Genomic DNA, 27068 nt, shown 5'->3' on the forward strand with positions numbered 1-27068 from the left:
GACACTTTTGATTCTAACTCTCTTGTCTCCTTTTGCAAACTGCCTGAGTTTGTACCAGTTGCAGCATATACAGCCCAGGTTCCTGATGATTCAGGCCCCAAGTTTTTTTACTCTTGCTCTGATTTGTTAGGCAGACTCTGTTGGGCTTTTCAGGCCATTTCAAGGAGCTACAGGTTTATTGGGTGTCTAGAGTTCTGACCATTGACTGAGCACTGAAAACCTGACATTTCAAGCTACAGTTAATCGATTAGGTATAAAGGAATCTTTTAAGTTTAATAATGTGTTTCTTCTGACAGGAAATAATATATTGTGTTCTGGCCTGTCTGTCTGCATGCTGCCACACTCCTCCTGCACTAAAGTAACTAAGATCACCTGATGCACCTACAGTGATGTGCCTCCAGTGGCAGCATAATCAAGCTCATCCCCTTCACCTGTTCCTCTGCCTATATATACTGGACTCCAAGTTGGCACCCTAGTTGTTGGTGGTAATGCTACCTAATGTTTGCCAACCGCCATAAAAAGTGAGGAGGAGGAGGAGGTGGTGGTGGAAGATGAAGATGAAGATGCGAGGCCCTCTACTGTAGTTGCATGGTGCTGTCATTTTTACAGTCAATGCTGGAAGTTCATGCCAGACGTTTTGGACATTATACCATGTGGAGAAAGATGAGAAAGTCTAAGGTCAGATGATTTAATATCTTGACCTATTTTAGGGGCATACTCCGAGGGCGCAGGGGTAGTGAGCACGACCCATGTGCGGAGGCCTTGGTCCTAGATGCGGCCGACTCGGGATCGATTCCAACCTGAGGTCCTTTACCGCATGTCCCCCTCAGCCTAATATGGAAAAAAAGCCACTAGTGCCAAGAAAAATTATCGTAATAATAATAATAATTATAAAAATAATAATAATAATAATAATAATAATAATAATAATAATAATATCTAAACCCCAATTTAATATCTGCAGTTTATCCCCTCCCCTGAGAGCTAGCCCTAACGTTGGACGATGAGAGACTTAAACCTAAGGTCAGTGAAGTTAACACGACTAAATCTCTGTTAGGACCGACTTCCAGTTGGATTTGACTATCAATGATTGGGATCAACTATCAAATATTTTGGGAGAGACTTTGTTTTATTTATTAAATTCAAGTCATAAAAAAACATTAGTCAGTCGATAACACATATCCAAACAATAAACATTTCTGGACCGACTTGCTGCAATTTCTTTGAATTTCTGGTGTGTACGTCCAGCACTGATTGTAAAAATGGCAGTGTCCTGTGACTGCGCAAGGGTACTTTTTATTTTTTTTTTTTACAAAAAAATAAATAAATTACAAACCATCAACAACAAAACAATAAGCATCAAAATATACATAACTAAAACAAAAGTTAATGAAATGAAATATCTGTCCTCCAAGATGAAACGCAAATGTTACTTTAGGTTGATTTTCTGTATGATTGTAAGGGGGAGGAAAAATAATAAATGATTTTGAATTATAATTTCTTTTTGAAGACATTTATTGAATTTGGTTGCTAATTCGTATTCTGCCCCATTTCATCTTATATGCCTAAATAAAATTCAAACCTGTTACCTTCAATGATCCCCTAATCAGTAAATAGGCTAACCTTTCACTGTGATTTAATCACAGTATTAAAGCTGGCCAGTGAAGATCTCATAGTGAACAAAATGGCATCGAGAAGATAAACACTCCAGACAGGTCAGTGATGGGGGAAAGCAGTGGCGAAGTTTAAAACTGGATTAACTTATTAAACAAAATGTTGATATCTGAACTCTTCAATCCATTATATAAATATGAAAAGCATACAATTACAAATCCAGGACATCCACTACAATATTTGTCTGTGCGGAAAAGTGGGAAGGAAAATGTTATAGTTAAAAGAAAAGTGCAAGAAGTCCCATCTGCAGTTTGCTCCCAACTGTGAGGGCAAAATAAAAATTTCGACCTAATGCCACTCGTTTCAGAAAACTAACACTGCACAGCACACATCATCCCCATGATAAAACCTGGTGGTTCCAGCATCATGTTGGTGGGGTGAAGGGGAAAATGGTTGGAACTAAATGCAGGAAAATCCTGGAAGCAAACCTACCAGAAGCTACAAAATATTGACAGGGGCAGAGGTTCACCTTCCAGCAAAGAATTTACCCTAAATGACCCCCGATGGAATGGGTTAAATTAAGGATATTTGTGTGTTTGAATGGCCCAGACCTATTTCCAATTAAGAAATTTGGGGACTTGGAAGATGCTCTCGTTTCAATCTGCGCTTATACACATTTGAGCCACCAGGTGGCGCGCTATTCAAATTGAACCTCGAGTCCAGTAACCTCCTACAGCTCTGCCCCAGACGTCAACTTTCAACACTGCATGCAGTTGGTTTGCTGGCCTTAATTTCATTTCTGATTTTTATATGTTTCTACATTAAAACAATAGTGTAGGTTTTTAAATATTTTAGTTTACTATTGAAACTGTTGTCATAGCACCGCCAGTGCATATATGGCTGTAGGGTTTATATAACAACTCAAGTACATTTTCCGCTCATTAGTGTTATAAAATATTAAAATTGTAAATAAATGGCCAGTATTAAAATAAAACAAATTCTAAGGTGGCAAAATGAGAGCTAATAATAATGTGGAAACTGAAAATAATATTTGTTAATTTTGGTGTCATACAATAGAAGGGGATAATCATGTCATTCTCAGTGGTCTGTCAAAGTGTTTGAATACATTATGATATACTAATTAAAAACAAGGATTCCAGAAATAAAACAAAAAGGAAAAAACAATATATAGAACTGTGCAAGAAATAGATTAACATATCAAAAACTATACAAGTACAATATTCCTATTATGTTTAATTTAATTGAAGTAACCTGTTTTCATTAGGGAGGCTCTCAAGTTTTAAAGTTAAAGCACATATGTGAGTACATGAATGTACATATATAAACAAGTAAGTACATGTTGGAATAACTATATCCTACTCTGTTCAAATCCTTAATTTTTTTTCTTCTTTTTTCCCCCCTTGTCATGTCAAGTTTCATAGCAAGCAGAACGGTGCTCTGGTGGCTGTATGGTTACGCCAAACATATTTGCTTGATGCCCAGCCCTTAGTGAGTTATTTTATTGCTTTTCAGTTATGTACAAACTGATGACAAACGTGACAAAGAAAGAGGGCGGTGGACTAACAAGGACAAAGTACGAGAATAAGGGACAGGAAAGAGGCACTAAAGAAAACGTAGACAAAAATTATTAAACCCAACGATCAGCTGCTACAAATAAATAAACCCTGCTACGACCACATTATGACCTAGTTCAAAGGCCATAACAAAAAGGGCGACACACCATGTAGAATTTTGAAATAAAGATTTAATCAACTCATACCACGATTCAAACTAATACTGTCGAGATGAAGTGAGGAAGTCAGTGAAATCAGTGGTGTATGATGTGCACGAGTGGAGAACATATGTGGAAGCATTGCCGATGGCTGCAGCATAGCTGTGGAGGAGAGCAGAGATGGATTAGTTGTCACCCAGGGTTTAAAAAAAAAAAGCTGAGGGCCTTACCAAGTTGCAAGAAAGGCCAATGCCCAACCTTGCCACAAGGGGTCGTAACAGGCCACCATGGGAAAATCCCGGAGAAAGACAACCACAAACACCTGCGAAGAGGGACAACAAACCAAAACAAAAAGCACCAATGGCAACAACACCAGCCACAAGGATATGGAAAAAAAAACGATACTGACGGAGAGAACTACAGGGCAACACAGCTTATTTATTGTGAGTGCAAAAATGTATATGTGATCATACAAAATGTGTGGTGTAGCCCTTACATGAATTGTGCTCAGTGATGGGGGCAGAGGGCCACACCCGTTCCTCCTCCATGGACCAGAAGGGAGGAGAGGGGACCCCAGAACATGAGAAAAACCAGCACGCCCATGGAGCACAGAGCCCCAGGAACCAGGGGCCACGCCAGGCTCCGGTCACTCAGGAGTGCATGGCATCATGTATTTTCAAAGGAGCTTTAAACTTAAACATCCTTTGTCAGAATTAAACAATGTTGCATCACTCTATGAGAAAATCTTATGGGTGTCCTTGTACTTTCAGCTGAGTGAGAAAATGTTTTGCTAATTTTACTAAAAAAGTGAGGACTTTGATGTAAAGTGAGGACCTTTTATTTTGGGCTATGGGTTAGGTTTAGGACTAAGGTATCATTTAGATTATGGTTATACTGAAGGTTGGGTTAGGCCATTGAAAGAGGTGAAAATGAACAGAAGTCGAGGCAAGGTCCTCACTTTGTATTTAAAACAAGGATGTTTTAAATGCAAAGGAAGTGTGTGTGAGTGAGCTGCTTTGTGAATGCACTTTTTATGTTTTTTTTTTTTTAATTATTCATTTTTAATTTATTTTAAACCTTTCCAGGAAATAAATCCCTTAAGGTTGTTAATCTTTTTTTACAAGGAAGTCCTGACCAAGATGAGAAACAACACATCAGTGTGCAAGGTGCAAACAAACCATACCATATACAAACTAACACTAACAGCATTATTAGATCATTTATAGAAACAAAATGAGACGAATGAAACACAAAAATAAACACGTGACTTGAAAACATTTAGTTTTAAAGTCACGGCTGTTGCTGAATTACTTCAAATAAAATTGTGGTAAAATCTTCTTTGAAGTGCTTATTAAATGTGAACACTAGGAGGAGACATTTACATGTGATATAAAGACTGACAGAGGATGTCATAAATCTAATCATATATGTTGAGGTAATCCAATATCCTGGACAAACAGCAGTTAGCGTAAAACCCTGTTGTTCCTATGGAAGATGATGAATCACGGTCAATTAAAACTAACGTAAGATGCCATTTAATTTAATTAATAGTAATTAACTTGTACAAAAGGGGGAAATAGATAATTTGGCTCTCTGGGTACATTTTCCATTAAAGGTTAGGAGCGATCCAGCCAAGATCTAATGAGGATGACTTCCCACTGAGGAGTCAAAGATAAACTTAAAAACAAATACGGTAAAACAGACACCGTGCAGGGGTCCTCATAAACGTGATGCGCCTCCGACAAATTACGCAACAGGGGCAGCCTTTGTCGACTTCCCATTGGTTATTGAGCGTTCCATCGCGGGGCGTGGTTAAAACCTGCGCACGTGCAGTTGGTTGTATCTCGGCAGGGGGCGTGTCCCTTAGGTCCATTCATAAATCCAGCAGCAGAGCGTCTCCTTCAAGTGAAAATATCTGCTGCTTCCCAGCGCTGCACCGCCTCTGCCTGCAGATGTAGAGCTCATAAAATTTAGAATATCGTGAAAGGGTTCCATATTTTTTGTCATTGTTTTCGGAAAGTTAAACTTGGATTCATTACACATAGAATGAAATGTTGCAAGCATTTCAGCAGGAATGAAATTTCATACATTCCTGCTGCTACCAGATTATACAATGCTGCACTATAACTGTAACTACAACTGTAACCATAACTGTAATAACTAATGTGCAATAACTAATGTGCAATAATCTCTCTTCTCTCTCTCTCTCTCTCTCTCTCTCTCTCTATATATATATATATATATATATATATATATATATATATATATATATATATATATATATATATATATAAAACCGTGAATGTACATATGACATCATCTGCCTACTCCGATTTCTTTTGTATTTTTATTCTTATTTTTTTCTCATTTTCTATTTGATCCACTGTATATATGAAGATACGCTGTATATAACTGATGCACCTTTTCCTACTTTTGGCACCTTCTTCTGACTATTGATTGACCATTGAGCCGATGGGACATGTGAATTTCTCGAACGTGAGATCAGTAAAGCCTATCTTATCTTATCTTATCTTATCTTATCTTATCTTCAGACACAATTGTTTTGTAATTTTGAGGAATGTGGCTTACAGATAATGAAATGTCTCAGAAAATTTAAATATCGGTAAAAACAATTAAATTATCAGTTAAAAAAAAAACAAAACAATTTAATATTGGAAAATCAATGTTGTTGCATCCTAATCAGCTAATTAACTCAAAACAACATCAAAGGTTTTCTGAGCCACTATTGGTCCTCGGGGTTAGTAGGCTTCAAAACCATGGGGAAGACTGCTGACACGACAGTCCAGAAGACAGTCACTGACACACCCCACAAGGACGGTAAGCCACAAAAGGTAATTTCGAAAGAAGCCAGTTGCTCACAGAGCTCTGTCCTTCTCTGTCCCGCTTTGAAATTGTAACGTAGGGGTTAGTGGTTCTCCTATTGGTCAGCTCCAGGGGGTACAACGTGCAGCAACATGTCTTTTAACTTGCCCAATATGAGCCCATTATCTCCATTCAAGCTTCTCTTTACTGGCTGCTACATTTTAGGAAACGTTTTAAAATCCTTCTGTTTTTTAAAGCTCTCCGTGCTCTTGCCCCATTCCACCTTTTGAGTTGCTCCACCCATACACACCTCCCCTTCGCTCAGGTCAGCGGATCAGTCGTTCCTTAAAGCTCCAAAGATTAAGCATAAGCTTGTGGGGGACTGTGCCTTTTCACTTGGGAAAATGTGGAATAACCTACCACTGCAACTTAGTCAGACCTCTTCTCGCTTTCTTCTCAATACACTTCCCTGTGCTCTAGCCTTATACACCACCAATAATGTTGACCGTTATTCTATTTTACCTGTTTTGAATGTCTTAGTTAAAGCTTAAAACTACAACTTTTTTCTTTAAAACCGTAAATTTTTCTAAAATAATACATCCACGGAATGTTTTGAGTTTTTTTTATTTTTCTTAATTTAAATAAAGGAATTCACTATATTATCAGTAATTATCTATTTTGGGAAAGGTTTCATTTTACATTAGCCGGCGGTTTTACTCTTGACGTGCAAAGCTAAAACTTTTGTAAGTTTTAGATTTGCCTGCAATATAGAATAAGTTAGTGGCATACAGTGCCTTGCAAAAGCATTCAGATCCCTTGAACATTGCCATATTTTGTCCTAGTATTGAATTACTGTGAAGTGGAAGGAACACGATACACCGAGGAGGACACCAAAAAGGTCAGGGATGAAGATGTAGAGAAGTCTAAAATTGGGATGGTTGATAAAATAATACCCAAAGCTTTTTAACATCTCACAGAGCTCTCTTCAACATCCAAATAGGAAAGACAGCTGCAAACTTACCAAGACATGGCTGTCCATTCTAGACTAACAGGGCAGGGCAAGGAAACTATTAGCGAGAGGGGTAGCCAAGAGACATATGGAAGACCTCGAGATGTCCACTACTCAGGTGGGATAAGCAGGAGATAGGACTGTGTTCTTTTTCTATGAAACCTTTATTTAACTAGACAAAAGATCCGTTGAAATTGATACCTCTGTCCCAAGCGTGACCTGGCCAAGAAAGGCAGCGGCACATATTATAGTGGAACTACCAGCCGTGTGCTCCTCTAATCTTCATAGCCACCATTGAGAGAAAGCCACAAGGAATCATCTTTGTAGTTTGGTATAAGCTATACATTGCTACTCTTTCTGCCAGTATTGGACCCATATGCAGGTAAGAGTAAGCCAGCCAAAAGTTGAATGATGCTGTGTTTAATAAATAAAAAGTCCAGAGCTCACAGACAACTTGAAATGTCAGGGAAAAGGACTGAGGTATATTTTTTAAGGTTACAAAATCGGCTCTAATCTTCTTGTTTTGTCAGTTGTCTGTGTAATTGCTGGTGTGATGGTAGCTACTACTATTTGTTGTAAACAAGTTACCCTAAAAGGACCTAATAAAGTAAAGTCTAAAGTCTTTAACCTTGCCTGCAAGATGAATTTCCGCGGTATTTGTGAATCCATCTTATTCCGATTCCACCTTAACCCTTCAAGACCGAACCAAAACGGGTTTAGCCAATAGCGTTGCAGTATTATGGTTTAAGTTGGGACATACCAGCTGAGCCAAAATAAACATGGCAGTGCAGGGGGGTGCACACGTAGCTGCTGCTATCACGTCTATCTTGTCAAAATCCACAATTGTCACTATCCAAATAAGCACGCCTCGACCAGCTTAACCTGTTATGGTTTCTAATGGCACCTGCTGCTTGCAACATTTTCATTTCACACCGTGATTGGCTAAAACCAACCTTTGGTAGGCGCACACTAGGTGTCACTTCACCCAATCAGCTTGGAAAGTTCTACTGAATGCTACTCCGGTTCCTGAACGGATTCGATGGGACCAGACCCAGATTGATTATGTACAGAACGTATTGTGCTACACATTATCAATCTGGCTGGCCAGGTTATAAAGTCTTGGGAGAGACAGAAATTATGAATACACAATGAACGATCCACCAAGGAACGGGCCATAATGGCTTGTAATGGATGGTGGGGTTAAGCTGAACCCAGGATCAGAGGAATTTAATCAACAGGGTGAAAAATGCAACTCAGGCTTTGCTCACTCGTAGCCGGCCATCTGAGAAAATGTATACATTTTTAATGCGTTTTGACCTTTCTGCCACACAAAAAAATAAATACCCTCAGTTCTACATTAAGTTATTTCTGAAAACACTGGACAACATGGAGATTAATGGGAAAACCCTGTTTTTGTGTTTGAGTACGTCCGTTGCAAAACAGTGTTTTAGGGTCACAGTCTGCTAAAAATAACGTGCTGCTGACGTCACATTTGCGGCCATTGATATTGACTTGGCCGTGCAGTGAAGGAAAAATAAATGGTGTCAGAGACATGTTGGTTTTATGTTGGTTCAGACTTTTTTTGCTCATTCCTTTTCACAAGTCCAACTGCGCTAATACGTTGAGAAACAAAGAAGAGAGAACAGTTTTGTACCCTCCCGATACGGAGGGACCACAAGGTTGTCTTGAAAGATTCTGATTGGATGACATGGGTTTTAGCTTTGCAATTCACTGCCCCTGCTTGGCATGTTTAAAAAAAATGCTCAGTGGAATATTTGTGTGGGTTCATGTGAATGAAAACTTTTTTGAAAATGATCCCATGTGTACGATATATATTTTATTTATTTTTTATGATATGGAGGAGATGTTTTTATAAAGACCCTGCTACATGTGTACTGGGCCTTGCAGAGAAGCAATGTTAAAGGGCTAAGGAGAAAACAACAATACAGGAAGATACAGGGGAAAACCAAGTAAACGTGAGGAAACCAGAACCATAACTAAAACCTAAACAGACACAGAGTAAAATATCTGTTGAAAAAAAAAAAAACAAATAACGTAAAAGACAGGAGCCCTACAATAAAGAACCAAAGCACACCCAATTTTAACAGCATGATCCCTTGTGGGGAACAAAGCAAATATGTTCTTGAGATACAAAACACAGGATATCAATTAGGAGTTCAAAACAAACTGAGCTTTAATTTTAAAAACAAACCACAATGAATGCTTTTTTTTCTTCTCTATAACCAGGGAAATGCAATTGCAAATAAAACCAGAACGAGAAGCATGCTATTACTACTACTACTTTCTGAGAAATTATACTGACAACATTGAATATTTTGACACAACTTTCCTCAGGTTTGAAAAGAAGATCAAGAAGAAAAAAACTGATGTGCAGGTGCACAGCGGGGGAAATAAAGCTATAGTGAGTGGGGTTTTTTTTCCATGCAGTCTTAAAATGTGACATGCTTGCCTCTGAATCACTGAGAAAGAGAAAAGAGCGGTGAGGGCAAAGAGAGGACCTAGTTTACAGTTTAGTCATTATGTGGTGCTTGCTTCTTCCTAGAAAAACACAAGATTTCTGTTGCTCTCTGCTCTTATGCACACGTGCAAATGCTTTTGACCTTCCACATTCCTCCGATACCCAAGCTCTTAGTTCCTGTCAGTGTGAAGAAGTCATAAAGGGAGCTGTCTTCCTGGTAAAGTACTGATACGTTAACGTTTAGATTAAACAACCTTGTTATGTGGGGACCACATATGATTTAAATAATTGAAACAGGTGTTTTTTTTCCCCCATTTATTCATCTGACTGAGGTGACCCTAATTCATACATTAGCACCCAGTAGCATATACTGTAATACGCTTTACTTTCATCCCACTTGCAGACAAATGCTTCATCCATATGTTTAGGCTTGACACAACCACCCTTGTTGGACTTTCATGCTTGTCAATAGGAGGGATGATAAGAGAGGAGAGAATAACAGAGAGAGAACGAGACAGGAAAAAAAAAAATACCAAAACAAGTGGGGGTTGGGGAATTAGTTGGAAGGGAAGTGGAAGGATAGAAATGATGGGGGTGGTCTTTAGCAAGCATAAACTCAAAGTAGGTTCAGTCGGTTCATGTATTGCAGGGGGATTCTGACAGCAGGAGGAGGGGGATGGTAAGCTGAGCTGTCCGAACCCGGTGCCTCTTCCATACGTTCAACTAAAGATCCCCTTCTTTTGGTTCCTGCAGCCAAAGGTTAACCTATGTTGTGCTTTCATGATCACAGGAGGCGGGCCGGGCTGTGCACATAGATGGAATTTAACCAAAACATATAGCAAAGCAAACAAGGATACGCCCTACTATGTATAGCATACATAGCAGGGGGGAGGGAGGGGGGGTCGGTGAGTTCATGTGTAAGTCGTATGTATAGTGGGGGAGGGATGGGCTCCTATTCCTCCGACTGCAACATGAGGACCAGCACGTAGGAAAACACTGTTAAAATCCTGGAAAATTACTGATGCGTTATTTAAGGATTATGAGTTGAGAAACTACATATGCGTTTAGAAAATCAAAAGAGAGGAAGTGTGCTGGTATGCATGTGTGTGAGCTGCCTATACATCCTACCACAATGCCTGTATAGAGAGGTGGTCACCAAGTTCACCCTGTTGTGAGTTAAAAGCGAGGGGGAGGAGACTACTGTGGCTGCTCATGGATAACCTTGAAGAGTGATATGTGTAATCCTATGGATACCAGGAGCAACAACATAGATTCAGGTTCACAAATTAAAATAAGGTGGGGGGGCATTTCATTATAAAAAAAAAAAAAACGTAGAGGGTAAGTAAAAACAACTTGTAAAAAAAAAGAGAGGAAAAAACAGCAGCGGTGATGGGCAGTTAAATTAGAAACAGTCATACATGCAACATTCTGGTCTGTTCAAAGAAAAATCTATGGTAACAAGTGTAAAACCCATCAGAATCAAACACACAATGGGCATGTGTTCACAATGGCAGTGAAAATTTTTTAAGTCGTGTCAAAGAGTAGGGTTTTTCAGTATGCACGGAGAGGCTGCACACACTGAATCCTGCCTGAAATCAAACAAGGGTGTTATTGAAGTTGCCTAGAGACGGATTGCGGCTCTCTTCTTCTTCTTCTTGCCACATGACTATAATTACAATGTTTAAGTATTGATGTGAGGCTCAATCTGTTCAAGAGACCTGTGCCAGCTTGAGATTTTTATTCTTACGGAGCACTTGTTTTGGCGTAAACGCTTATGTTAACAAACGAAGATGTTTAGGATTCTAGCACGTTTTTTCCACGTCAAAAATAAATTATTTTATAAACCTAAATTTTCCCGTCCTCTTTCGGCTACTCGTTAAACATATAAACAGATCACGTTATGTTTATGGCAGATACTTATGCAGTTGCAAAACCACATGCTGTAAAGGCTGAGGGAAGGATGGATGGATGCAACCTTCAAGAATTGGAAGTCTAGAAATATAAGTACTTTTCCAAACACATGCAGGCATGGGAAATCCTTGAATTCTAAAGTTGTCTAGACTGGATGGGGTTTAGAAATATATATATATATATATATATATATATATATATATTCGTAAATTATACCGATGATATACGAGTCTTGCATTGCGTAAGGCCTCTTGTTTTTCCCAATGTGCCTGTGTTTCTGTCTTTCTGCTACGATGGGCGGAGTCCTTCCAGGCCACACTGCGCTCCTCTGGCTCCGGCGCTGCGTGTTTACAACCGCCTGCTGTAGTAGAGCGGCAGCAGCGGCGCTCAGACACCAAACACACCGGGGACACGAGTGGGGCGTGTCCCCGATAAGGGTCAGAAACCTCCGTCCAATCAGCCGCCGGTGAACCACTCACTGGCTGAACGGCTCGGCCAATGGCGGGCGCCTCCGATCGGGGACGCGAGCCAATAGGAAGCGGGCATGGCGCAGGCACGTGGATCTACGCACACGTTGACGCTCGTAAACTGCCAAGAGAAGCAGCTAGCCGAGACAGAGATCGATGAGTGGCCGGGCGGTGTGTGTGTGTGTGGGTGTGTGCGCAAAGGATGGACTCGCTGATGCTGCTCCAGCCACGGACCGTGTACTGACGGATCTACCGAAGCAGAGACAATATTTTAAGGGTTGATTTTTTCTTCTTCTTCTTCTTCACGAAGGCTCTCATCATTATCTCTCGTTACTTGCGGTGAGTATTTACCCGCTTTTCATCATCTGTTGTTGGCGTTTCCTGAAGTTGGTAGACTAGCCTAACGGAATTTCCTGCCCAGCTTTATCCTGTTTGTGCTCTTAAAACAATGACTTTTCCCACCCCGAGCACCAGCCTCTGGAGCTAGTCTTCTCAAATGCCTGCTATAGGTTGCAAAAACAACCCAACTTTTGTAATAAAATCGCACAGTGTGTGTGTTAGTATATTGAAGTGGGCGTGATCGCACACACAAACACACGCATAGACGGGCGGCCATCACCTGTCTCTTTACCTGAGCCCGCATGCACCATCCCGCCGCATCTCCATCCACCCCGCACAGGCAGTTTGGTCTGGAGCTCATAGAAGATCGTTGATTTTAAATCGGTTTGGTCTATTAAATGCATATTATAAACAACATTTGGAAACAGGGGAATAGCTAAGCCGTCGTTAGTGATTAGTTGGCAGTTTCAGTGCGCAAATAAACGTCACCAAAGCACAGAGAACAGCAAAATAAATTAATCTGGTAACATTATTATTCAGATATTATGATTGCTAAAATGGCCATCAAGCTATGAATATTTTTCTGTGCCAGTACAAGTAATAGCTTTGTCAGGACTTGTAATTTATTTATTTATATATATATATATATATATATATATATATATATATTGCTGTTCATAAACCTATGTGACTGTTAACATTGCTATCAAACTGAATCTTTTCTTCTGTATTTCTCCGCTGTACAGCTACAATTAATACTTTATTCGGCTTCTTTGCAGTATTTATCATTTGCTCTTTGTAAATCCACATGACATTCTCTATACGTTTACTGCTTTGTTAGTTCTTTTAAATCCTCACCATGATAAATGTAAACATCTTGTACGAACTTGTATGGATTTGCTTAAAAAAAAAATTCAATATGATTAATTTGTCTATGCTGACTGTTAACGCAGCTATCAAACTAATTGCATTTCTGTAAGATTGCAGTTCTTTTGACCGTTGCCGTAGATCCTAAATGAATTACATTTGCAAATGCTGTATAGTTCATGAATCAGAAGGACATTTAAAAGTAGGCTCCTTCGTAATAAGTAGTCTGTGAGGCAAACTACTTGGGTCTGAGGGCCCGAGTAGTTTGCCTTGGGCTCACTCTGCTTAGTCAAATCAAGGGAAGGCACAGCCAAACCATGCATTATTTAAATAATTTGTTTGACATTTAAACCAAAACGGTTCATATTGATCTAAAAATGCCAAATTTGTTGCAAAAAATGTCTTCATAAATTTAAATATGCAGAACTGTGTGTGTCTCATTCCTCTCCGAGCCCTTGTTTGTGTGTGTTTGTGTGTGTGATGGGGGGGCGGGGAACCTCTACATCAGTTTCTCTGATAAGAGCTGGGGGTGTTTGTCATCTGAGCACATTCCAACGTCCCCATATGTGCTGGTGGGACCAGACACCGGTGGACAGTTGCGGATCGCGGCAGACGGCGAGGGAAGGGCGCGTAAACGACCAGGGAGAAGGGGAAAAAATGTGAGCGGAAGCATAGAGGCTGTGTGCATAATGAATAGGATGGGATGAGAGCAGCACGGCACGCAGAAACGCAGCCAGAGAGGAAAGAAGGTGGTTTGTGTGTGTGTGTGTGTGTGTCTAATCCTACTGGGGAGGGAGGGGTGGGTGTGTGTGTGTGGAGCAGAGAGAAAGCACGAGACCGACGAGAGGAGGGGCCTCACAGAGCAACCGGAGGCTGTGGTGGAGTGGGAGTGTGCCTATTCTGATTTCACCGCTCCGCCTGCCCACCCCCCACTCACATTTCCTACTCTCCTCCAGTCTCCTCAATGGGAGCCAGACATGTACCACCATTGTGTGCCTCCTGCATATACCCCCAGCCCCTCTCTGCACCATGTTAAACTAGGACACTGGTATGCCCACCATTTTGAGTTGTGGGAGTCGTAGATTTAGGAGGAGAAAGTGGAGCCTTGCCGAACCAGAAAGCATGAACGCCTTATTGATTTGCTCTGCATCCACAAAGCTTGTCGTTTATTGTTGTTTTTTTTTTTTCCATCTCCTTAAAGCTAAATCTACCTGGTAATAACCCAAACACCTCTTCCCCTGTCTCCCCCCAAAGCGATGCAGTCTCAAGGAAGCACATCCACCCAGCCCTCCTTCGACTCCCTGAGCTCCAGCGACAGCCTTGTGCTCAGCGACTCGGAGCAGACGGAGGACGACGCCGACGTCTTTTCGATGGACAGCTCGTCCTCCGTCGCCATCGGCGAAGACGCGTCCAAAAAGGCCCCGAAACCCAGGGGCCCCAGGTCCCAGTGGCCGTACGGCGGCTTCCCGGGGAAGGAGGAGGAGGAGGAGGAGGCGTACAGGTCGCAAAATGACGGCAGAGGGGCAAAGTTTGGCCCGGCGGACGCGGATCCTGCTGGCCAGAGGCCCAAATCCCAGGGAGATCTGCTATTTGCTCAGAAAGTAAGGAGAAGAGCGGCCGGGGTGACATCACGGTGTTTGTCGAGCGGAGACCTAAGAGCGTAATCTATCTCCTCTTGTCTTGCTCTCTGTCAGTGCGCTGAGCTGCAGGGCTTCGTCAGGCCGCTCCTCGAGTTGCTGAATGGCCTGAAGAGCGGTCGATTTGACCAAGGTAAGCATTCCTAGGTTACTGCCTCCTCCGAGCCTGTGAGGGCCGGGCTGTGAGGGCCGGGCTGTGAGGGCCGACCTGTGAGGGCCGACCTGTGAGGGCCGGGCTGTGAGGCCTTTTCCGTTGAACTGGGGGGAGTTTAGCACGGGGTTCATGTCTGTACCGACGCGGCTCAAAGTGCAACAAGAACGAGACGGGAGCCTTGCGTCGTTCACATTGCCGCTCCGTGGTGTCTGAGGCAGAGGCTCGGACATAAGCGGCACTGTTATCAATTGGTGTTAATGCTAACGGACGGATTTTGTGCTTGATCGGCAGGTTTAAGCAGTTTTCAGCAGAGCGTCGCCATGGATCGCATCCAGAGGATTGTCGGGGTTCTGCAGAGACCAGACTGTGGGTAAGAAGTCCTCCACGTCGTCTCCTTGTCGACACGCAGTGTTTCTAGAGAGCCTCTCAAAAGCGTTCACACGCCTTAAAACCTTCACACTTTCTCCCTTTACCACCACAAACTTCCATGTATCTTCTAGGAGCTTTATCGGATTTATCGACATAAATGCACCACAGTCTTGTGGGAGATGGCGATCTGTTCAGATGAGAGCAAAACTTTACTTTCTGTAGACAACATGTTCTTCTGCTGGGACCAGGATGCTTATCAGAGGTGATGGGGAGGATGAATGGAGCTAAATACAGAGCAACAAACCCTGTTAGGGGCTGCAGAAGATGTGAGAAGTTCACCTTCAGCGGGAAAATGACTCTAAACATGCAACCAGAGCTACGATGGACTGTAGATTAAAGCATAGCTGTCTGTCAGAAACAACCCAGTCAGACCTAAACCAATTCACAATCTGTGGCAAGACTTTAAAAGTGCTGTTCAAAGATGTTTTCCTTCCCATCTGACTGGGCTGGAGCTATATGGCAAAAAACAATGGTCAACACTGCAAAAAGGGAACTCAAAGCAAGTAAAATTTTCTTGAAATTAGTACATTTTTACTTCATTTGAGCAGCTAAGTAAGACTATTTGCCAATGGAATGAGTATTTTTTTTACCTGTAAAATAAGATAATTAGATATCCTGCACTTGAAATAAGATGATGGAGACGAATCGTTCTTATTTTAAGTGCAAAAATCTTATTCCACTGGCAAATAGTCTCATTTAGCTGCTCAAATCTAGGAAAAATACACACATTTCAAAAAAAGTTTCTTACTTTCAGTTCCCTTTTTGCAGTAAAAAACTTTCATGGTCTTTATGAGCAAATAGAGAGAGACATTTAGAGGGGCTGAATGCAAATGCATGACTCTTCAGATTTTAAGGATAAAAAATAAATAAATAACCGTTTATCCATTTCCTTGAACTTTACAGCTATGCACTGACTTATGTTGGTTTATTTTATAAAATCCCAGTCAAGAACATTGAGATTTTTGGTTGTTATGTGACGAAATGTGTCATTTTTAAGGGACGTTAATGCATTTATGTGCGAGGTATCGTATCTGACAGCGGGAGGCCTCCTGTTGCACAATCTGAGGACGTGCATGATTATTAAACAGTTCAGGAGCGCTGCGCGGTGGTTCTAAAGTTTCATGTCTCTTTGCCTGTTGCATGTTTAACTGAGCGCTCCTAGGGGTAGGTGAAATTACAACGTCCGCCAGCAGTACCGGCAAACGCTCAGCGCTCGCTGACGGTTTCCTTAATGTCTTTCCTTCCTCTCTCCATTTTAGGGAGAAGTACCTGAACACTTTGCTTCAGGTGGAGGCGATGTTAAAGCTCTGGTTCCCTCATATCGCCGCTCAGCCCGCGTCTTCGTCCTCCAGCGTTGCCACGTCGCCCGCTCACTCCCTCCAAGACGCTTCCAGCGCCACTCCGCCGCACAAACATCGGGATCAGCTGCATATTCCCGTCAAGGTGAGAATGCACGCACTCCTCCGGCCCGCTCTGAGTCGCTCTGCATCAGCCTGAGAGTTAATATTCATTTGCTTGCTCCCCTGTTCACTCTCCAGAAGCGCAGACTCAGCTGGACGGATACAGACTCCCCCACGCCCTCCCCCGTACCGATCAAGTGCCGTCGTACCAGCGGAGAGGAGAGGAGGGAGAAGCACAATCAAGATGAAAGGGATCAGTCTACCTCTTCCCCCTCGCTGGCCTCTGATGCAAACCCGCGTTTGCCAGCCGCGGTCTGCAGCAGCCGGCCGAACAGCGGCGTGAAGGGAAACGACAGCGAGGGCGAGGAGCCGGATGAGCGTGCTAAGTACCAAGCGGCCCGGGGCTCTGAGCCCAGGCTGACGTGGGTGCACGTTGCTCCCATCCCGTCCCCCCGAAAAGCTTGTCTCTCGCACGGGGTCACGAAAATGGAGGGCGTCGGCGACGCCGCTCTCCCAGCGGGCAGCAGGGGCAGTCCGGCTATGCAAGACAGCTCCATCTCGTCCACCACGCCCTCCAGGAACCCCGATAATCTGAAGAAGCCAACGCAGTGCCAAAGCCAGCTCGTCGCTGCCGGACAACGAGGCGAGCCGGCGACCTCTGGGACATGTCAAGGTCAAAGCCAGCCCCCGCCCGTCCCGTTGAAGCCTCTGACCCGGGTGTGCCCCTCCACTGTGGAGACCTGACACGCTGAGAAGTGGAAAGAGCCGGCGGCCCTGCTCTCCTTATCCCACCTAAGGTTGAGAGGCTGCTGCAGCAGAAAGATAGGAAAGAAAACGGCGTTTATGTATGCATTTCAAAAATGAGGAGACTAGCTGTTAGTGGCGACGCATATAAAGGAGGAATTATGGGTAAAGTTGGAGGGAAAGGGAAGTTTTTGAAGTGAAGTTCTGATGAAACATTGTGAGCAGAAGCTAATGGTTGCCAGACAAAAGCAGATCTGTGCTGTTTTTAAACCACCCCAGTCTCAAAAAACGATCATGCCGCTTTACTCTATGAACAGCTAAGCTGTTGTCACCGAGGCATTGGGTGGTTATTTATACAAAAAAAAGGCTATAATAGTTTACATAGCAAACAGAGCTTGGAGGTACTAACCGTCTTCCCCTGTGAAACGCAAACTGAGAACAGAACATGTAAAGTGTTCCTTGTCAGAATAACTGCGTGATATTTAAAAAAAAAAAAAAAGTATCACAGAGCTTTAAGTGAACACAAGTTTATTTTTACTCCGCTTTAGTTTTCTATTAGATAAGAACACTTGTTTCATAAAGGTAGGTCATTGGCACCGCATCGCCTCCTCCTGTTTCCTGTATAAGTAATCGTCCGCTTTTGTGTGAATAACCACCAAATGCAAATGATTAAGTAAGTCCATTAATTTCTGATAATGGACTCTTCGAAGGGCGTCTGATATGACCCAGTGCTTCCATGCACCACTGGGGTGCTTTTTGAGACTGGAGCAGTTTTAATACGTACATGTCTGGGTCAAAGTCTCCTGAATTTACACTAAATCTAGATGCAAAGAGAGCTGTCTGCTGCTACAGAAGCTCACTTTAAAAAAAATCCAAACTATCCTTTTAAACTGGGTATTTTTAATAAAATGGGATATAATGTGTTTCAATTATATATATTAAAAAAAAACATAGTATTCTTGATTTAATAGTGATCCAAATATGCACTACGAGGGGTTATAATTAAAGAAGAAAAAAGTTCAGGAACGCCGACGGTTGATGGAGCCTGGAATGAGTTTTTTTTTTTTTTTTTTTTTTTTTAAGCAACCGACAGAATTTCTTAGCATGAAAGCAATCAATATATTCAGAGAAGGCTGTTTTCGCACAACTTGAACTTGAAACTCTAAAAACACGGAGTCTGATGTCAGTATTTGAAATTGAGCTCTTAGAACGCTATGATTTCTAACAGAGTAATCACCAGAGTGAGATGATTTTTTTTGGGGTTATGACAGGAAGCCTGATTTGATAGTACAGCTAACCATAGATAGGACAGAGGACAAATAATTACTGACGTGAGCAAAGGCAGACCCTCTGGCTGTCGTCGTGAGGAGTACGGATCTGACTAATTAGTATGCTGTATTTGTGGTGTGCTGGAGTCCGTGGAGGTGGTGGGAAAACAAATATGTAACAACCCGCGAATGTATTCCAAAACGTTTGAGCGCTTCACATCCAAAAGGAGCGACGCCGTAGCATCAACCCGTCTCGCTGTGAATCAGACGCCGCTGCCCGGTGTCTGCAAACCGACCGGCGATCAGGGTCAAGAAAGACTTTCTTTTTTTTTTTTCTTTTTTAATGACCAGCCTGTGGAAAACAAACAGAAAAACTACAACCACTCAGACATATGACTCTAGTCCCACTGTTAATTTATTCACATTTCCATCACTGCAGCTATTTATTATTGTTTTGTATTTATTTATTGGGCAGCTGATTATCGCCTGCTGTGCTCTGGCACAGTTTGGTTTGTTGTTTTTTTTTTTGTTTGTTTCAGATGCTTCTGACATTTCATGTGTTGTTGTTTTTTTTACTATCATAAGGAGAAAAAAGGAGGCAGGTGAAACATTTCGACTGGACTATTGGACTACTGTGCCTTTATCGCCAATGTGTTCGAAAAAGATCTTGGTGCTTTCAGTACATTTTGATTGTCTGCATTTCAGATAAACCGTACACATTCAATCAAGGAAAGCCAAACGTCTAGTCTGTACTTTTTAAAGACGCGCCAGTGCATCAGAACCAACTGCATAACGGACAACTACAGCAATAGAGTCCAGATCTGGGGTCCTAATTTCTACTGTTTGTCCTCACTGCCTACGTCCCGAGCCGACATGGTGTGTGCATGTTTTGGTAATTGGCTTAGAATCAGGTAAAGTAAAAACAAGTCTTTATTTGATTTCTTCATTTAAAGTGGAGGACAAAGTGAAATATGAGCCTTTTTCTCCTTTTTTGGTCAAAATAGACTAGTGGGAGCTTTTATTTGGGAAAGAAATCCTATACAGTGACCGTAGGAGGCACCGTCTCTGCTGTACACCCCGAAGGTGCCTCACAAAATGTTCCACGAGACAAACAGATGAAGAACATAAAAAGTGAGAACATTTCTAAAATGTTGATGACTTGATGAGGATGTTTTTGAAAAAAATTAGTCTCAGATTTCATTGCATGTCAACAATGCTCATCCCTACCATATATGGGCAATGATGTCACAGTGTTAAGTGCATAGCTTCCTGGCGCACATTAGCGTGTGAAAACTGTCGAGAGTTAAAAACTGGCCCTTTTCCATTTGTCTTTCAGTGGGGTTTTTTTTATTATAAAAGTAGAAAAAAGTAATTTTTGGGGGGGGAGGGGGTCCACAAAAATGAAAAACGGCTTGTATTTTGCTTTGTTAGTTTGTATTTTAACTTACAATCAGGTTGTTGTTTTTTTTGTTTTTGTTTTTGTTTTCATTACTGATTTATGATTGAGAAAATCCAATTCTAGACCTTACACGGACCGAAAATGCACACCGTCAGCGGTGGCTGTGATTTATGTAATTTATGTCACGTATCTTTATTTAAAGCTTTTTTGGGGGCTCTCATCAGTGGTGGAGCTAACTGAACTGCTGGTGCTCTTAAATAAAAAAAAAAAAAAAAAAAAAAAAAAAAAAAATATATATATATATATATATATATATATATATATATATATATATATATATATATATATATATATATATATATATATATATATATATATATGCTGAGAAATTTTTCAAAGGGTCTGTTTATTTCTTAAATGTCAACATTCCTATAAATATTTGGCTTATCATTATCAATATGATTGGATCTACTAGTATAACAAAATTGTATAGATATTGAAAGTATTTTTAATCCTTTTTTTTTTTAGTATTTAATTCACTAATTTTGTACGGAGGGAGGAGACTCCTCTGAAAAGCACCCCATGTTAGCACAGACCCCCCCCGGTAGCCGTCGTACTGCCCATGTTTTTGGAGCAGCGGATAAACGAACCCTCCATCACAGATCCCGACTCCGGATCAGAGCCTTGGGGGGAGCGTTGTCTTCCACCTCATTCTTGTTTACTGTTAAAGTATGACAGAGGAACCAATTGCACTTATTTGTTAATCTGCTTTTCCTTTTTTTGGGCTCTCTGTTTATGTTTTCTTACACTGTAGCGTCCAATGCTGATTGGTCAGGAACAACAATGTCTTGTTTATTTTAGCTGCCTTTCTCTCATTATACGCTGACTGACTGTAAACGCGTCCCTTCCCCCACTTGGCTGCACTGGTCTGCCCTTGTCGTCCCTCCTACATCTCCCTTCAAATCTACTTTGTACCTTTTTTTTTTTCTTTAACAAAGCTCTTTCTTTCTTTAATTCACCCTGTCTTTTCCTGATTTTTATCCTTCTAATGTTTCCAACGATGACACAAGACAGAAATCTTTGAATAAATGACACATTTTTGAAAGTTATATGACCTCCTGGCATTTTTTTTCCCCCTGTTGTTTTTTTTTTTTAGGACAAAAACAAAATTACGTTTCATTTCTATGTTTGCTTCATTCATTATGGTGCAGTGACATGAATCGGAGTTGACGTGTTTTGAAAAGCAGCTCTCACTGAACAGATGTGACTCAGTGGGGTGCAGATTTTAGAGACTGTACTTTTTGAAGTGCGTGTGAGCTTGTGGGGTGGGGGGTTGAAGTGAAGAGGGGGAAGAAGGGTTATATGGTGTGAGACTACTATCCCTAATCTGACTGAAAGTAGTGGGGGGGGGATGGCTGATCCTCCAACCAGCTGCTACTGCAAAGCTCGAACATTTCACTGTCGCGTATTTGTGTGCACGTTAGGGTCAGGAAACCATAATTGGTAATTACCTCCTAGAAATAGAGGAAGAGTAGGATGTAGGATTTCATTTGATCTGACAGTTTTAAAGGTTGGAAGTCAAAAGTTTATCTGGTTTAACTTACAATGACTGAAAATATACAAATCCCCTGTGCAATGTTTTTGAGAATGAACACCGACCTCTACACATATGTGAGATTTATCATGCCCATCAGAGTGAAAATAAATGTATTAGTGTAATAAATCTAAAAAAAAAAAAAAACACCTTCATAAATCTGACTGCATAAATGAGCACACCCTTAGACTAACACTTTACATAAATCACCTTTTCAGCATTCAGTCTTCATGAGTTCACGTTTTCAATCAATTATATTGGATCTGCTTAGCCTGAAATAAGGTTCCGCTTTGTCAGCAGGACTTTCTGAACTTATTTCATCTAGCTAAAGCCAAGGTTTGCAGGAAGGTTACCAATACATTTTTTTTTGTAAAGGTATCGGTCAGGAGAAAGCTGCAAATTGTTTGCCTATGTGGCTCACTGAAGCAGTCATCAATAACTGGAGAACACAATGCGACAGGCTGCCAAGAGACTGGAAGGATCTCTGAAGAAGCTGCAGAAACTTCTGCTTGGCACTCTTAGATTACGGTGAATGTACTTGTATAGTGCGTTATCAAATTGGACAACGCCAAAGCATTTTACCCTACAGTCACCCATTCACACACACACACCCTGATGGTGGTGTGAATGTACTTTGAGCTATGTTAGTAGCCACAGCTGCCCAAGTGCCACAGTGTGTCTTGCCGAAGGAAACAACGACTGAGCAGGGCGTCAAAGCAGCAACCTGCCAGTTACAGAACAACCTCCCCAACTCTTGCGCCACTGTCGCCCTACATCTAGTTTGTAGGGCATACGTGTAGTTTGGCCTCAAATTTGCGTAATGTTCTGATGAAACCCAACTTTTGGACAAAACTCCAATAAAAGATAAGTTTAGCTCAAACACAACACAGTGCATTGCCAACACAACTAATATGGAATTTGGGTTTTTGTCAAGGTGGGGGAAATCAGGAGCAGAACCAAAGTCTTGGCTAGACCCCTGAATATGAAGAAGGACTCACAATGAGTCCAAGCATACACAAAAATGAACAAAACAATGGATTCATCAAAAAGAAATGTAATGTTTTAAAAAGGCCTAGCCAGAATCTTTACCTAAATCTGACAGAATCTGTGGGGGAGAAGAATTGCTGCAAGAGGGCAAAAACGCCCAAGTCAGGATACGGGTTTCTGACAGATTCTTACTACCGAGGAAGACTTATTAAAGATATTACATCAAATGGTGATATGACAAAGTGTACATATATAATTTGGGTTGTTGTACCTTTTTCAGTTTTAATTTTTTCCATTCTGGAGCAAAAATGTCACAAATGTTAGAAACGTTTTTAAAGGGTTATTTCTTTGTCACAAAAAGCTCAAATAAGTGTTTTGCTCTTTGCAAGTGAAGTCATTGGTAAGGTCGATGTCCATTTTGGGGGTTACTCAGACGTCCATACTTGGTCCACTGGTGTTTATTTTGTATATGTTGCTTCTGGAGTCACACAATATTTCTAGTCATTGTTTTGCTGATAAAGTTTATGCTAAAGGACGAGTTATCTACTAACAACAATTAACCCTCTGAAGGAAACTAGATAAAGCTAAATTTTCTAAACCTTGATGAAAATAAGACTAATCTCGTCATCATTTCAGCTGATGCTTCTAGTTCCCTATGGCTCGTAGAATTACAGTGCTGTAAGGAAGGGCGTAAACCTGGACAAAAAAAGTATAACTATAAAATCCAGTGAGGGAATTATTACTAAAATCAAGCCTAATCTTCATTTTAAAGATCCATCCATAGGTTCGTTGTCTGTACTTGCTTATTCATGCTGGGTCCTGGGGGATTGGTGCTTTCATCGAGCAGTCATTGGGCGAGAGGCAGGGAACACCCTGGTCAGGACGCCAGTCCATCACAGGGCTCTTAAAGATCTTGAATGGGTCATTCATGCTTACTTTATCTCTCATCTGGAAAAGGGGATTGTAGGGTTCACAAATAATCCAGAACAGAGCAGCTTGTTTGTTTAACTTGTTTTTAAAAAAAGTGTGAACACATATCCCTGGTCTTGAAATCCCTCCAAAGGCTTCCTGTCCGTGGATTTATAAAAGCAGTTTGGCCCCATCTTAATAATCCTGACAATCCACACAACTTTAAAGAACAACTGTTGACAATGCTCTTTGTTTTGGATGTAAGTTAAAGTGTGGGAGGGATTGAACTTTTGCTTTTTCTGTCCCAACATTGTGGAATAGCTTTACTCTACACATCTACACTGTACATTTCTACTAAAATGTATCTCTTTTCTTTGGCTTTTGACCTCAGAATATTATGATACAAAAAAAGTTGGCGTGTCAGTAATGTCTCATGGTTGCTCTGGAGACTTGATGACCCCAAGAGGCTGCTTTTTATCTTAACAGTGAGACTCTTTTTCCCTTCCCTACTGTCCTCCTCACTGTGTGTGGTGGTAACATAAACTTGGGGCTTATCACTGTTCAACTTTTTTTAACTCAGGGGTCTCCAATTCCAGTGTTCATAGCTAATGGGCTATAAATTTTACATGTATCCCTGCTCCAACACTTTTGAATCAAATGGCTAAATTACCTCTTCGGCATGTCATCAGGTTTTGTAGAAGCCTCATACTGACGCATTCATTTGATGTCGTTGGCTCTACAAGAACTGCAGGTGGAGAGGCCTGTTTTAAACTTTCTGACTGCAGGTGTGGACATGTTTAGGCAAGCAGACATTTTCTGCATACCCATTTCCTGACTTATGAAGATCAACTCACATCTGCTGTATTGTAAGAGCAGGTTGTCTTGTCTTTCCCATTTTGAGGAGTGCCCAGTGGGAATGGACATCTGTGTAACATTACGTTCATATGCCAGGAAAATAAGGCATGGATTGTTAATTACACACTTATTAAAATGTTCAAAAATAAGATAAAATTTTTAAATGTGTCCATTATGTGTATTTTTTAAAGCAGCTGTTCGAGATCTGAGAAACTGTTGCACAGGTGAAGAAGAAAAAAAACTATGATTTCTAATGAGAAATAATTCACCATTACATAGATGTACTCAAGGGCTAGAATTTTCCAAATGTTTCTACAGGATATTGTGCTACCAAAAGTTTGGATCATTCCAAGGGTTTTTGTGCAACTTTACCAGTGGCGCTCCTAAACATGGATGGCACTGTATTTTTTGAGACTGAATGAGAATCTATCATAACTGGAGTTCATGAGTCCGGAATAAAGTTTATCTATCTATCTATCTATCTATCTATCTATCTATCTATCTATCTATCTATCTATCTATCTATCTATCTATCTATCTATCTATCTATCTATCTATTAAGAACACAAAGAAGAGGGGGGGAAAAAACGTTAAGTTAAGGACTAAGGAATCTTGCTACACTGCAAAAACAGAACTAAAAATAAATAAAATTTTCTTGAAGGTAGTGTATTTTTACTTGATTTGAGCAGGTAAATAAGATGATCTGCCAATAGAATACATTTCTTGACCATAAAGTAGGAACAACTCATCTCCATCATCTTGTTTCTTATAATTTCAAGTACAGCATATCTAATTATCTTATTTTAGGGGTCAACACTTATTCAATTGGCAGATCATCTTATTTACCTGCTCAAATCAGGGACAAATGCACTAATTTAAAGAAAATGTTACTTACTTTTAGTTCCGTTTTGGCAATGTAGGTCCCTGAAGCCCACGGACCAACCACGCTTCACAGCACCCAACCCAGAGCAGTATTCAGGGAACAGGCCTTTGAGAGGAGCTCCCACCCCTCCCCTCCCCTCCCCTCCCAGCCCCACAACGTTGAGTGTATGAGCAGCCCCACCACTGCCAGACAGTGGAGCTCCTCCACACATACCCCTAACAGGGGTCCCCATTGTCAGGGTCAAGGAACCACGTAAACCAGGAGTATGGCACATGGGGCAGCCCACACTTGTATGCTTTTGTTGAACCTTGTTGGGCCCTCTTAGCCTTTATAACTGCCTTGAGTCTTTGTGACATAGATTTAACAATATGTATAAACATTTCGGAGAGATTTTGGTCCAATTTGTCAATCTAGAGTCATGCAGCTGCTGCATGTTTGTTAGCTGCACATCCATGACATGAATCACCTGATCCACTGCATCCGAAATATGCTTTATTGGATTGAGATCTGGTGACTGTGGAGGTCACTGGAGTACAGTGAACTCATTATCGTATTCAAGAAACGAGTCTGAGATGATTTGAGTTTGGAGGCACGGCGCATTATTCTGACGGAAGGACCCATCAGAAGATTTGCTTTATGACACTGTGGTCATAAAGGGATTTATATGGTCAGTATAAAATAATCGGTTAGGCTGTGGCAATTAAATGATGCACACAGGCTACATTTTTCCAATCTATTGTTCATTTATAGTAAAACCGAGCAAATTGCAAACCCAGTTTTCCGTTCTTAGCTGAAACGAGTGGAACCGATTGTGGTGTTCGGCCCATCTGTGCTCAGAGATGGTATTTTTTCACTGCACCTTGGTTGTGTGAAGAAGAGCTTGCTTGAGCTTCTGTTGCATTTCTATGACCTTGACCCAGTCTGTCTATTTGTCTCTGACCTCATCATCAGTACAACTGCCACTAATTGGACATTTTCTTGTCTTTGGGAAGTTCTTTGTAAAGCTGAGTGATAGATTTGTCAAACTCCCCCAGTTTCTGACATTTTCAGCCCATGCCACCTTCAGATTATCTCCATTTAATGTTCGCTTTAAATTTCAACAAACCAGCTCCACCACATCTGGCTTCTAGAATGCATCGGGTTGTGTCCTTGTGAAATGCTTTTTCATTATTTACGTTGACAAACAATTGAGCTGTTCCATGTAATCAAGTGGCCAAAGTGTATACATGCCTAGTTTCACTATTATGCTTTTTATTGTTTTGACATTTGACATTTTCCCATAAAATTTAACCCGAAGCCTTGAAAAATATGCATTTTTTTCCTGAAATGATTATTTTAATTAAAATAATTCATTAATTAGTAAAAAAAAAAATGAAGAAGCAATATTTTGAAAATTTTCATTTACCCCATAACAGAAAGAGAACAATAAGACATTGTAACTTTCCCTTTACTCAGGGATGCTGTGTGTGTTCACAAAGAGGTGGATATTTGGAGGGTGTGGTTTGACTTCCCTTTGGTCAAACAAGATTAAATCAACAGCAGTGCAAACATGAACAGTGATACATAAA

General features: G+C 41.1%; 1 protein-coding gene across 2 annotated transcripts; it reads left to right on the forward strand.

Annotated features, from left to right (window-relative positions):
- The first annotated feature begins 12110 nt into the window (after positions 1-12110).
- On the forward strand, positions 12111-19659 carry LOC105928512. Of its 2 annotated transcripts, XM_036134409.1 has the most exons (7): positions 12111-12374; positions 13824-13900; positions 14496-14842; positions 14936-15011; positions 15324-15402; positions 16721-16904; positions 17000-19659. In XM_036134409.1, exons 3-7 carry the CDS (start codon positions 14498-14500, stop codon positions 17603-17605), a joined length of 1290 nt encoding a protein of 429 aa, XP_035990302.1. In that variant the 5' UTR covers positions 12111-12374; positions 13824-13900; positions 14496-14497; the 3' UTR covers positions 17606-19659. The 2 variants fall into 2 exon arrangements, with proteins under 2 accessions (XP_035990302.1, XP_012721256.2); XM_012865802.3 differs by lacking the exon at positions 13824-13900 and having other exon boundaries at positions 12115-12374.
- Positions 19660-27068: the final 7409 nt, after the last annotated feature.

The sequence above is a fragment of the Fundulus heteroclitus genome, chromosome 3, assembly GCF_011125445.2.
Source record: "Fundulus heteroclitus isolate FHET01 chromosome 3, MU-UCD_Fhet_4.1, whole genome shotgun sequence".
In the NCBI taxonomy this organism is placed as follows: Eukaryota; Metazoa; Chordata; class Actinopteri; order Cyprinodontiformes; family Fundulidae; genus Fundulus; species Fundulus heteroclitus.

Coding starts and splice junctions, on each gene's coding strand:
- LOC105928512 (XM_036134409.1), top strand. CDS start 14,498: ATGCAGTCTCAAGGAAGCACATCCACCCAGCCCTCCTTCGACTCCCTG. Junction 14,843..14,935: donor ATCTGCTATTTGCTCAGAAA/GTAAGGAGAAGA, acceptor GCTCTCTGTCAG/TGCGCTGAGCTGCAGGGCTT. Junction 15,012..15,323: donor GAGCGGTCGATTTGACCAAG/GTAAGCATTCCT, acceptor CTTGATCGGCAG/GTTTAAGCAGTTTTCAGCAG.